Genomic DNA, 14777 nt, shown 5'->3' with positions numbered 1-14777 from the left:
ATCTGAAGCAACTTACTCAGAAATTGACTATGCTGATAGCACTTGTTTCTGCACAAAGGGTGCAGTCTCTTCATGTTATCCACCTGGACAGGATGAGGTGGAAAAAATCATCTGTTGAGATTTCTTATGAGAATACACTGAAACAAAACAAGCCTGGAAATACGGGATTCAGTGTAACACTAAATGAGTACCCTCCGGATAGGAGATTGTGCGTAATGAATTATATGAAAGAGTATGTGCAGCGGACACAGAATCTAAGAGGGATGGAGAGACATGTATTAGTAGCTTATAAGAAGCCCCACCTTCGTGCATCAAAGCAAATTACAATTGCACGTTGGATTAAGACTGTCCTACATGACGCTGGTGTCGATACACGGATCTTCAGTGCTCACTCCACAAGGGCGGCCTCTACGTCAGCAGCACAAAGGAGTGAGGTGCCTGTGTCAGAAATCCTCTCAAGGGCTAGATGGGTGGCTGAGAAGACATTCAGAAAGTTTTATTGCAAGCCTTTACAAGACACTGGCCAATTTGCCCAGGCTTTACTGACTTGGCAACTTCAGTCAGCCTATGGGATGGCAGTCTGCACAGAGTGCACAGGTATGTCTGTCTGTAGTGATGCCGTTTGATGGCTTACAGATGTATTGTTCTGTACGTGACTACAGGGTTTTGAAATCTCATATTACACCCGATCAGACATGTAGTCTCGATCGGAGACTTACGTAATAAAATAGGGTGATTAAATGAGGACTTACCAGTTTGAAATTTAATCTTGATTTTATAAGTAAGTCGTAGAGAAGAGACTACATCCCTCCTCTTCCCCCCCCCCCCCCCCCCCCCGTGACTTACGTAGCCTTATGCAGGCAAAGTTCTCAACATCTTCATCTTCCTATTAGTATATCCTGTAGTCTCGTACAGCTTTAAAAATTGCCACACACGTGACCAGCGGGATCTCATATTACACCCGATCAGACATATAGTCTCTTCTCTACGACTTACTCATAAAATCAAGATTAAATTTCAAACAGGTAAGTTCTCATTTAATCTTCCTATGTTACCTGGATCCTGTTATAAAATAAGGACTTTTTCCTCAGATGCCATCTTGGCTGTGTAAAGTAGGGTCAAGAGTCAAAAATATCTTGTTGTGTATCTTAGTAAATACGTGGCATATAGCCCCCATATTTTGGACACATAAAAAATCATGTCAAGAGAACCATTCCAAAGATAACAATTTTTTTCTTCAGATGCCATCTTGGATGTGCAAATGAGGTTCAAAGATACAAAATTTAAATTTTGTGTCTAGGTTAGTATAATATGTCCTATCAATTTTTAATTTTCAAAGTTCAATTCCCTTTTGTTTGATGAAAGTATCAGAATCACATAGCCATTCACACCCAATCGCAGATGTAGATACAGTTAACCTTGCGTAAGTCGACATAATCGGGACTGAGAAAAACATGTCGACTTACGCGAAAGTCGACTTACACGTAAGTCGACAATTTGTCGACTTATAAATGAAAACTAATTTCCCCTATCACAGAGTAAGATCACGATGCGGATCGCGACCCAAATCTTACTCCTTTTGCCGCCAAAACATACCTACTGACATTGGCAACAATTATTTTTCAGTTCATGCATAAATCTCGCGCCAATTAGTAATGACAACGCACAATTCCCAAATCTCTAGAGAGATTTTGAGAGAGCGGGATCGGAAACCTGGGCACGTTTCTAGACACTGTACGTTTTAAATTTGATTTTAAAAATCAAACGCATATTCCCCAAATTGCATGCAACTTTGCGATTTAAATTCAAGTGCGTTGCTGCGAAGATATGGGTGTGAATTCGTATGATTCTGTCGAGATAATTTTTCAGTGCCGAATGAGTTGAAATAGGATGTGTGATTTTCCTTCCCTAAGTCGCCATATTTGTTTTGCTTAAATTTCTATTGCCATACTCTGAAAATGAATTGTTCTCGCGCTCCGATTCGCAACATTACCGCTCTGTACGGCGCGGGCCAGTCTGAAATAAAAAGAAGAAGAAAAGTTTGTTCATCCGGTAGTTTCAAACGTGTATTAAAAATGTTGCGATGCCTTTCCCCTGCTAGTGCAGACTAAGTTCAGTCACGGTGAAAGTTCCGTTACGAAATAAAAAATAATGCAAGTCTTTTCAACAATTACACACTTCTATAAATTTCTATGCGTTTAAATGCAGTTTCTAGTTTCGTAAAAAAACTGCAAGTCTTTTTTTGCAACGCTCTTGCATTTTAAATACAGCGTTGCTTGTGATGTGATGGACTTGCATTTGATTTTTAGAATTGAGTTTAAGTTTCTTACAATTTTCTAGTTTCGGATGATTATCAAACGCAAGTCTTTTCAGCGTTCCGTGTGATTTGATGGACTTGCATTTGATTTTCGGGGTTGCGTTTAATTCTTAATTTTGCGTACGAAATAAGAAATAATGCAAGTCTTTTCAACAATAACGCACTTCCGTAGATGTTTAGAGATGCGTTTAAACGCAGTTTCTTATAGTTTCATACAAAAACTGCAAGTCTTCTCTGCAACGCTCTTGCGTTTAAATACAACGTTGCGTGTGATTTGATGGACTTGCATTGGATTTTTAGAATCCCGTTTAAAACGCAATTGAGTTTTAAAAAAAAGTTCCCTACAATTTTCTATTTTCATATGATTATCAAACGCAAGTCTTTTCAGCGTTCCGTGTGATATGATGGACTTGCAATTGCATTTAATTTTTAGAATTGCATTTAATTTTTAATTTTGCATATGAAATACAAAAAAATGCAAGACTTTTTAACAATAACGCACCTCCGTAGATGTTAAGAGATGCTTTTAAATGCAGTTTCTAGTTTCTTACGAAAACCGCAAGTCTTCTCTGCAACGCTCTTGCGTTTGAATACAGCGTTGCGCGTGATTTTGATGGACTTCATTTGATTTTTGATAAAATTGATAGAAGGCGACAGGCCATGCCTTTTATTAGGATCTCTTTGTTTCACCTTGTTTTTGGATATCTCAGCCATTTCAAAACCGATTTTCATCAAATAAACTTTTGATACCCCTTAGAATTGCATGCTCTTTGACATCTCATAGAGTGGTTTCTGAATATCTCGCAAAACGTTAAAAGCTAAATCCTCACCTCAACCAGAACTGTACAGTCCCTTTAAATGAATAGTGTTACACTTTTGATATTTTTCTGTGAAGAAGAAACATTATGCTTTTTTGGTCAAAAGGGCATTATTGGTTTATTCCTTGCTTGAAGTAATATAATTGTTTTTCTTTTCCTTTTCACTGGTTTGTCAAGGCTTGCAAATATATCCCAGTTACCAAGAAATAGGACTTTGCAACGAAAGAATTCTAAGATCAATATAAACGAATCTTCCTGTTCATAAATATCATGTATTACAAAATGTTCCTGCATGAATGAACATTTTTTCACCGTAGAATCACCTCTCACTTTGAGCAACATCAGTGTTAAGTTTCAAACAGTAATGACAGTATATGCCTTATGTACCATGATACAAGATGTGCCATATTACCTTAACCTGACATTTAAAGTGCAAGCGAAGAAATATATCTGTTTGTGCATTTGCCTCGAGGTAGAAACTTCACTAAGCTTCCAGAAAAAAAAGAGAAAAAATGCTAGCAAAAGCAATCATTAGTAAAGGTGGTTACCATGCAACCACATCATTGATTAGGCTTACAAACTTCGGTAGCTTTATCGTCACGTAGGACTGTGAATGTACTGTATAGTAATTTAGGTGCATATATTGCATGTGGTAAACTTAAACTTCAGATGATTTAACCTTAAACTTGTACTGAACCTTAAATCAAAAGCTCAAGCCCCCCATAAAATGATAATAATGATAAATAGATAAATAGATTTAAAGAAATAAAATGCATGTAAAATGAAAAAAAATGTATCCATGGACATACCATGGTGATGACATCATTCCCTATCAAAGGGATTGCTGCTCTTTTTTGATAACCTTTGACTTGTCAGATGTATTGAAATGGCCTAAAGTCAAAAAATTTGCCTCAGTTATAATTACTGTCATGGTAGCTGACATTACATGCTGGTATACGACGTTTTGGTAACTGACGTTACACATTTTGAAGTGTTCATTTTGACTCTCCAGTATGCCAAGTATCCTTATTTCTGGTATTGAAAGGAAGACATATGGGCATGCATTAGAAATTCCAAGTCACATCATACAGCTCACTTTCCTTGATGAATAAAGTTAAAAATTCCTTGTTTTTGGTAACTGATGTTACATCCATCATTGTCAAACTAATTAAAAGTTTTTAGCAAATTCTTTTAAGCAACCAGCTGGTTTTTTTTTCTATCATGTGGTAAAAGACTTCTCTGGTGACTGCATACTAAAAAGATTGTTGTTTAGAGTACTAGTAAAGTGCATATACAGAGAGTAAGTTATGTGACAATACACTCTTTCTTACCATTGAGTTACAGGCATATTTTGACAGCCATTTTGAAAATCAAAATGGCCGCTTTTATTGAAAAACATAATGATTCTTAAAACTTCAACTCAAGTATTGTCTGAAAATGTATTGGTGTTTGAAACAAATATCATTTTGAATTTTTGGCATCTGTGTCCTATATACCATGGAATTGCCCAGTTGCGATCTTAACAAATTTAATTTGTAGAGGGAGACAAATTTAAGCGAAGAAACTCGCACCTGAACCTTTACCCCTCTGAATAATATCTTTCTTTCATTTGATATGCCTTGTCCGCCTTGGACTACTTAACATAACAATGTCGGAATTTCGGAACTTGGGTATTTGTTCCATGTTCATCGTGTCACTGCCGGCAACCAGGGACAGCCTGTGGTGGTAGTGTCGCTGCCCGGAAAGCAGTAGATGACAGGTTCGAGTCCCACTGGTTCCTTTTTTCCGACATGTTTGTTAATTTACAGATCAGCAGTTGCGATTATAACAAATTTAATTTGTAGAGGGAGACAAAGTGAAGAAACTCGCCCCTGAACCTTTACCCCTCTGAATAATATCTTTCTTTCACGAAATTCATTATCCAAATGCTACATGCGTCATAATATTGAGTAAGCTAGTCCACTTGTACAATAAATGTGTGCAGTTAAATGTGATTATCATTACTTAAAAATTGTTGCAATAATACAATAAAAAAAACTGCTCAAAAATGATGGCCTTTGGGAGAGAGCAAAAGCTAGGTAAATGGAAGGAACATGGAGAAGATTTTTAAAAAGGAGAAGGGATGTACATGTTGTACTTTATTGTGATAACAAAAATCCGGGTGAGCCAAATATGAGAGAAGCGGGAGAGGTCGAGACAGAAGGTAAAATAGAAGTGTTGACTGTAACCTACACACTTAAATGGCATATAAAAACTACTCTTTTCACATCAAATGCTATAATATGAAATATGATATAAACCCCACATCATTATACCTGTTCACACAACAAAATATATAATCTATGCAGTATACACCCGTAGATAAAAGGGGGTAAACCAGTACCTGGTCATAAAACTTGATTGAAATATTGTTACTTCATCATCCAAATACTACAGTACACATGCATCAAAATAGTATTGCATGAGATTATTCTACTTCTCGTGAAATAAATATGTTGTATACGGTTAACCGTTGTCAGTATTGTATGATGAATGCAGTGAGATGGTAAGAGGACTGCAAAACATACCACCATGAATGTATATATGAATATGATAACCATTTCCAAGCAGTTTAAAGAGAGTTGGCAAAACAATACTTATAATACAAGGAAACATTACAAGGAAATAATAATTGCCAATGGACATGATGCAAACAAACGTAAGACCTGTATAATATCATTTGGAATTCAGTGGTTTAGTCATGAATGGTACTGGGCTATTTTTGAAATGGTTGGTGTGGCACCTAGGGTCCTTGTACAACTTTGTATGTCTTGAAGATCTTATGCAGTCGTTTTTGATGGACCAGTTCTTTCCAATCTCTAGTTTAGTGGAAGACTTAGCAAAAGAGAGGCAGAGTTTGACACACCTTAAGGCCAGGTCCTGGATCCCCGCTATCTCAAGCGGTGTGCGATATGAACTTCCAGGGAAGGTAATCCTCAGTGCCTGTTTCTGGATACGTTCGATGGCAGATGATTGAACGACAGTAAGCCTGGAGTGCCAGACAGGACAAGCATATTCCAGGAGGGGTCTGATGTACCCAGTGTATACTGTCACAAGGTCTGCAGGAGGAAGTCGGAATTGTTCCAGTCTGCGGAGCATGTACAGACGTGAGGTTGCGCGTGATGTAATGGAGAACACATGGTGATTCCATTTGAGGTCCCTATGGATAGCCACACCGAGCAGTTTCATGACTGATACTTCCTTCAGAACATCGTTACACAGAGTGAGATCGAGATCAGGGGGTGGCGTTTTGCTGAAACTGACACGCATAATGTGACACTTCTGTGGATTCAGCATGACATTGTTGTGACTACACCAAACTTCAAGGTCAGATTGCAAGGACGCACTGGGCGTAGCACCGCTGATTTCAACAGCGCCAATGGACATATCATCTACATACTTCCACCGACGAATTGAAGAATCATGCAAGAGCAATGCATTATCGATGAGAACTAGAAACAGGAGGGGACCAAGACGGGTGCCTTAAGGGACACCAGCTGTCATTGCTCTCAGAGGTGAGAGGACACCACGGTAGGGAACTTGATTCTGTCTGTCCGTCAGGAAACTGCACGTTCATCCAATCAACCATGGAGCCACGCCAGAAGTGAACAGTTTCTGCATCACGACTGAATGGTCTACCCTGTCAAAAACACAAGTGAAGTCAGTACAGACTATGGAAGTGATGGATTTAGGGCGGTCAGCGTTTTCACATAGGAAGGTGTAGATGTCGATATAAAGACATTGCGCTGTAGAGCGACCTGCTCTGGCACCAAATTGGTTCTGGTCTAACTGATGATCAGGTTACGCAACAGATGGCGATAAACAAAAATCTCAGCTATCTTCGCTAAGTGATCAGTCAGGGAGATCGGCCTATATCTGTCAATCGAGGAGGAATATTTCTCTTTGGGCACGGGAACAATAATTGCCTTTTTCCACTGCTTTGGGACAAGACCTGACTGGTAGGAAGAGTTTAACACCTCACAGAGGGGTGTTGCCAACTCAACAGCAAATTCCTTGACAAGACGTGTGGGTATTCCATCTGGACCACCTTATTTCCCTGGTTTGATTCGTTCAGCTCCTTGAACACCTCATACGGTTGAAGTAACTTAGCAGGTTGAGCGGGTAAGAATGCTGATAAGCTCTGAAGATAAAGTACAGGTATGTCAAGATTGATGCTTGCGGAGTGGTCATTGGCCGCTTCAGCGACAGCACAGTCATCCAAATCAGGAGATCCAGGTATGGTGATGATACTTACGGGTTTCGCTGCAGATGACAAGAGTTTAATATGTTCATACCAGCTTGATGGTTTCTCTTGCTTCAATTTGAGAACATGCTCCTTGTAGAAATTGCGTTTCAGTTCAGCTTTCACCCTTTGAACTTTGTTGTGCAATCGTTTCCACTCCATTTCATCTGTTTGAAATGCTCGTTGTCTTTGACAGATCTACGCTTTTAGGAAAGGCGTAACCCATGGTTTATCTGTAGTGGAAAAAACACTTAAAGTTTTTCTTGCAGGGTTTCATAGAAATTGTCAACTCACGAATTGCAGAGTCTTTTATGGGACGAGTGATAATACTGACTGTTTTGTTGACTTTCTCACCTTTACTGTAGAACGGTTTCCAAAGCACAGCATTGTGATCACCACTGGTGCCTTGGGGTGAGAGGATGTCTGGTGCCGAGTACCATCTTTGCATATTTGTGATTATGAGGTCCAGTATGGCAGATCCATGTGTCGGATTACTCATGACTTGTGCGAGACCACCCGTACATGTAAGCTGAGAGATGTCGGCTCGGTTAAGATCACCAAGAATAATGATACCAGCGTTTGTGTGTCTTGTGTTTATATCATCGACACAGTTCATGAGGTACTGGATGAGATGTCGGCACCATTGTGTGCGGAAGGGGAATACACAGCCGCTACGTAAATGCACGAAACGTCACAGGGTAGTCTTTTTGGCCTGATTTGAATCCAAAGAGTCTCATGATCAGGATGCGGTGGGAGAAAAGTGACAGTCTTAGGTGATAAATCAGGTCTAGCATATATCACCACTCCACCACGACGCCGAGAAGTTCTTGATTTTGCAAAAGGATACGAAATTGTTCACTGCGTAGTCGCTGTCAGGCTGGTCAGCTCAAAACCAGGTTTCACTTACTACACATAAGTCACACCCAAGTTATTTGACAACGATAGCAAATTCGTCCAGTTTTTTATTCAGAGAGTGAGGGTTGCAGAGGTAGACAGTCATAAATGTAAAATAATGCAAGTTGGAGGAACTTACGCATTCAATTTTCTGTAACTGTGGGATGCGAGGCCTGGTTTGCGTTCTTCTTCTTCTGTTGGCAGTAATGACCTTAATAGCTCTCCTTTTGTGAGAACCAGCTTGGCATCCACGTCACTTATAGATGCCGAGCTCCTTTGTCCGGTTGAATACTTCAGTGGGCAGTCGTGAATGAATGGCTGTATTACGTAATGATGTGAGTTCTGATGGAGAATAGAAGAAGCGTTTGCAATCTGGGTTTGCACTTGACCCTTCAGATTCCTACGACTGGAAGACCATGGCTACGATAGTAATGGATAGGGTCATCTGAATCGGGGTTAGAGCTCAAAACATTTATTCCCGGATGTATGGGATCACGTAGGATACCCTACATTTTAATTTGTCAGTAATTGACAAAATTTTAAGTGTAGTTACATTTTTTTTAAACTGCATGGCTAAATTTTCTAAATACAGTGTACTTGGCAGGTATTTTCAGCTCATCTAAGCCAAAGGCTCAAGTGAGCTATTGACATTGCTCTTTGTCCAGCATGCAAACTTTTTACATTTTCATCTTCTTGAAAACCTCTAGACCGATTTTCACCAAACCATACCCCCAGCTCTCAAAGGTGTCCCCAACCCCCTCCCAAGTTTGCATTATTCTGAGGTAAGAGTCTGCGAGAGTGCATAGACGGTGAACTTGTGATACCCGGGTGAGCAGAAGACCCCCTGATCTCTTGTAACGATTGTGATGGAATATGCATATGAACTCCATGCCCCCATAGAAGCAGTCAAAGCTCTCCACCTCCCCCACCCCCCCCCCCCCCCACAAGTTTGCAATGTTCTCAGGTAGTCTGCAAGGATGCGTGGAAGGTGAACTTGCAATACTCAGGTGATCGCGAGACCCTCAGGTCTCTTGTTAACCCTAAAAAGGCCAGGGGGGGTTGAATCAACCCCCCCTCGACATTTTTCGCGACTACTCTGCCGCGCAAAATTTTTTGACCGCGCCGTTCGCTGACTTTTTACTTTCAAGTCTTGCGCATCTTTTGACACCATTTTCGCGAAAATCGTGCATACTGTTGCGACGCTGCGCGACCTTTTATACATGCCTGTCAGACTGAAAATGGCTCAAAAACATGATTTTGTGTCTATGCAAAGTCTATGCAAATCTATGGAGTTTTCTCTTCTTATTCATAAAGATATGATTATTTTCACTTTCATAGGCTGAAACTAATTAATTCTAGCATAATTATGCTTGAAATAGGTTCTGTCATAAATTTTGAGAAGAAAAAATGATAAAACAAAAGGTCGAAAAAACGAAGAAATACATAAGAAATTCATAAAACAATAAAATACATAAGAAATTGATTTTGATACCAGATTTTTTTTTCATGTACATTGTTAGGAATGCTACAAAGAATGTTATCACCAAAAATTAGGATTCTAGGAGCTTTAATTTCTGATTTAGAGCAAAAAGTATTATTTTACGCATATATTAACATAATTAATCATTATGATGAAAATGTCCATTTTTTTTTTTAGTTTGGTAGATTACGCGACAGGTAATGTATGTGCCAATTTTTATGGTGATTGCGCGAGCGACGGCCGAGATCTCGGGGGGGGGGGGGGGTTAAATCAACCCCTCCCCGGCCACAGAACACCCAAAAAAGCCCAGCCTGGTTAGGTTAAAGTTTGGTGCTGCCATTGCTGGATGAGACATATGAAAAAGAAATATAAAGAAAATTCCAGAGCAAGCAAACAGAAAACATTAAATGTATACTTAGAGTAAAAGGCATAGTATCACAAATAAAGCAAGGTCATTGACCAATCAGTAAATATTGTATTTTTTAGGGGGAATGAAACTCGCCATAAGTTGTACATGTGGATTGAGTGAATGAAGCAATGTGAGTAGACCATGAGGAAAATTGGACAGTCCATTGAATAGTTCTGAGTCTTTAAAGTTTTGGTGCCACCATCGCTTGATGAGAAGACTATTACAGGTCATGACATCACGTTAGGAATACAGTGTAAAGAAAACATTTTTAAAATTCCACAAAATTTAATTCTTTATGAAAAGTACTCATTTCCACAACTTGTTGCTGACATATTTTATGGTTAATATTATTCCCCCTGCAAGTAAAAATGAATTGATTATGAGGTATGAACATAAAGTATTCAGAAAAACACAGAACAATCTCTGTTGGTCTATTCACCATATTTCCATTAGCAATGATTAACAATGAAACTGTAATGTTCATTTTCATTTAAGATTTCACAGCTCCTGAGAGTGATGCCAGACCAACAACAGTGAGACAAGTGACATGTCTCTCTGGTTGCCTACCATCAAAACACCACAGACCACTTCTAGACAGACCCAGAGCAGGTAAAAGCAATCAAATCTTCCATTTATATGCCACATCACCTTTAGTTGACCTTGTACAGTGGTGGGCCAGCCTTCATGGCAGTACTCGGCCCCACATTTTTGTGTGTTTACACTGCCTTGTGGAGCAGCATCTGCCAAGTGAAGTTTCCTTTCGCATGTTCTTTTTGTCGTCATTGTGGTATTCTTCATATGTAAACTTTTTTTTTTTTTTCCCAGCGATCTCTACAGTAGAGCCAAGTGGGTTTGGCCGCACATCGTGGTTCACTTGCATTTACATCAACCACTGTAAATGGGTCAAAAAGAGTAAGCGTGAACACACAGAACAGCAGAAGTTTCACCAAGAACTGACATAAAATGTCAAAGTCACATATTTTTTGGGGTGTCAATTTTTACGCATTTGTAGTGAAAAGTGATATTGCTCATACTAAGTTATAGAATTAGCAGATTACCTGCACACATATCTGTACTTAATTTCCACATTCTTTAAATCAAGTAAAAAGGAATAAGGTTATTGAACCTGTAGCTCCAAATCATTGTACAAGTATACTTTCAAATCATTACAAAAGGAATGTTGGTTAATATATATGATTTGACGGAATTTTTATGCAAACCTACATGTACTTCGGTGATAACGTCATTTACATTGTCACCTTTTTAGTCATTACAAATATCATTATTGTGTTACAACATATGGTATGGATGAAGAGTAATTCCATTACTCTTCCTTATTTGTCCAATGAACTTCATTTTCTGTTTGATTAATTTTATTCTCATTTTATTTAAGTGCAGATAGACGTGGAGTTGCATTTTATTATCACTCCCTCCCTCTGTTACTCTCAGTCTACTGTAGGACAACCTATAAGTGGTTGTTTTCGCGAGGGTTTAATTTTCGCGAATTTTGCGAATCACAGTTGGATCGCGAATTTAACAACACGCGAAAATCAACGCTAAATGAAATATCGACCCTAAATGTAATACACCTTAACCCTAAATGTAATAACAACCCTAAATGTAATACATTTTAACGCTAAATGTAATAATCGAGTCAACCCTAAATGTAACACACTTTAACCCTAAATATGATAACAGGAGACAACCCTAAATGTAATACATGTCAACCCTAAATGTAACACATTTTAACCCTCAATATGATAACCGGAGACAACCCTAAATGTAATACATATCAACCCTAAATGTAATAACAACCCTAAATGTAATATTGATCCTACATGTAATACTTTTTAACCCTAAATGTAATACATCTTAACCCTAAATGTAATAACGACCCTAAATGTAATACTTTTTAACCCTAATTGTAATATTGACCCTAAATGTAATACATCTTAACCCTAAATGTAATAACGACCCTAAATGTAATACATGTCAACACTAAATGTAATAACGACCCTAAATGTAATACATGTTAACCCTAAATGTAATAACAACGCTAAATGTAATACTAGTGGGGGGCGCAAGGGACTTTTTGGTTCAAATTCTTCCAGAAGCACCAAATTTGGCACACATGTAGCCCAAACCATACTATTTCGATTTTTGATGGGCGCCAAGAAGGGTGCCCTCTTGGGCGGCCATATTGGCAAAATCCAATATGGCCGCCATGTAGGTTTAAAGGTCACTTGCAATTGAAAACATGAAAGGGTTACAATCATTTAAAAAGTCAGGTTCGGAGGTTTTCTGAGTCAAGGAATTCGAATCTGAAGTTCTTTTAATGGTCTGAAGTCAACTTATCCTTATAAGGTCACCTAAAGGTCATTTAGGGGTCAAGTCATTTTATTCATAACAGGTAATTTAAAAGTGGCTAGTCCATGGTCAATATTCCAGGAATGCCAGCCTTGGTAATAGAATTGCAGTTGTCGACGGCTGAAAAAAATGCATATTTCTTGTGAAGGGCGTCCTCTGGGGCTGCATATTTGCAAAATCCAATAAGGCCGCCACTTACGTTTAAAGGCCAGTATAACAATTCAAAACTTTAAAAGTGTTACAATAATTTGAAAAGTCAGCTTAAGAGGTTTTCTGAGTCAAGGAATTCGATTCTGAAGTTGTCTTTATGGTCTGATGTCAACTTTTCCTTATAAGGTCACCCTTAAGGTCATTTGGGGTCAAACCATTATATTCACAATAAGTAATTTAAAAATGGCTTGCCTATAGTCAATATAGCAGGAATGCCAGCCTTGCTAATAGAATTGCAGTTGTTGAGGGTTGTGGGAGAGGGAGGGTGGGCTTTCTCACGAGTAACATCAATATATCTGCTTTCGTGTTAAAGATTTGTTTTCGATATGTTTGCATTCGCTTTAATGACAGCCAAAAGAGCTAGTTAGAATTATGGGTAATGCCCTTTCAAAGAGTTTTCAAGATTTGATTGTTGGATAATTGTTTTCATCTTCATCTGCAAGGAATGCGATAAAAAACATACTGATATGAGAAATAAAATCCTATTGCTACCTAATACATTAATAGTTTAGCAATAAGGGGGATGGGAGGGAGGGGGGCTACTCTCTATATTACCAGCGTCCTTGACGTTGCCACTAAAAAGAGAAGTGTTTTCATTTTTCTGTTGCAGTTCAGGGATCCTCAATCACAATAGATTTTCATAATCCAGATTTAAATTCAATAGAATAATATTTATGAAGATCTGGACAAAAAAAGAGAATAATTCTGTCGTGTTTAAGAGAGTTTTTAGTAGATCAGGTTGGCATCAATTTGCTATTTTCGAACTTGTGTTAAGCGGGGTTCCCACTATCGTGCGATCCATTGCGAACGCCACGATTGGACATTCGTAACTGGTCGTGGAAAATTTTTTGAACTCGTCTGAAATTTCACGTTTGGATACGAGGTTATGCGAGTCAATACGTGTTGGTACGCTTGGATGCGATATGGTCACGATTGGTCTATTTCAAGCGATACGATCTGTCACAATCTGGTCTGCCGTTCAAATACGATCCGACAGGATTGTCCTGATTGAGTTCACGATTGGCACCAATCTAACATGACCATTACGATCAGGATCCCCGATCTGGTACGTGCAGCAACGTACTGATACGTTCCAATACGAATACCGCGAACCAAATCGGGCTGCGGATATAAGATACGATATCTTTCACGATCGGGATCAAAAGCGACCCCAATTTAAGGCGCGATTGGACCCGAATGGGAATATTATAGTCCGGCTGACAATGGATATCATTGTTCCCCTTAAATCATGCAGAGTGATTAGGCCTATTGATTTTATCCACAATCATTGATGATGGTAAGGCTTGACAGGTTGACGATGATGACAACGTAACCTTTGCAGTATTGCTAATGACGATTATGTTATCAGAGAGAAAGCAGCACCCAGGCCAGCCATAACCTCAGATATTCCCTCGTCTAATATTAAACGTAAAGAAATTAATAGATTATTAAATCGACATGCTCACCCTCCCCCCTCACAAAAAAAAAAAAAATGAAATAACGACCCAAATACATAAGATCAGATGATTGCCTTTCTTCCCCAGAAAAAAAACCCAGCAAGACAAAATGGCCTTTCTCTCCAATACATGAAGAAAATGATTATATGATGAAATGGAAGCTAAGAAAGAGGATGGGATCATTTTGAATGTTATGTAACATAGTATTATGTGTTATATATGCTCGATATAAGAAAGTTGGCCGAATGGATATAGTATTGCTTATGTGTTCGATTTCATATTCGCAAAGTGTATGTATCATATGCCTTTTTATTTCAAAATGTCGTTATCTCATGGGTTATTAAAAGTTTGGTTTATTCGGCTTGATTTAGTGTTTTACTTAACAATTTTTAACATAACTGATACACACACATAACAGAAAAGTGACTCCCTAATCAAAATGATGTCACTTTTTAACAAAAAAGGAGGTTTTACGCAAAATTATTTCGCAGGGGTATATTGCTACACTTATTGAATAACTAACTGTGAAAAATAATAAGAGTG

General features: G+C 38.6%; 1 protein-coding gene across 1 annotated transcript in view; it reads left to right on the top strand.

Annotated features, from left to right (window-relative positions):
• LOC139731803 (tRNA pseudouridine(38/39) synthase-like) overlaps positions 1-14777 on the top strand; it is a 171252-nt gene that overhangs the window by 108645 nt on the left and 47830 nt on the right. The window contains exon 13 of the mRNA XM_071642678.1: positions 10696-10809. Within this exon, the coding sequence (XP_071498779.1) occupies positions 10696-10809 (114 nt within the window). The remainder of the gene's footprint in view (positions 1-10695; positions 10810-14777) is intronic.

This window comes from Diadema antillarum, unplaced genomic scaffold (genome assembly GCF_040938485.1).
Source record: "Diadema antillarum isolate AM-2024a unplaced genomic scaffold, OU_Dant_1.0 seq00000385_RagTag, whole genome shotgun sequence".
NCBI lineage: Eukaryota > Metazoa > Echinodermata > Echinoidea > Diadematoida > Diadematidae > Diadema > Diadema antillarum.
Note: the sequence above shows the minus strand (reverse complement) of the source record. Positions and strands in the feature narration are given on the sequence as shown.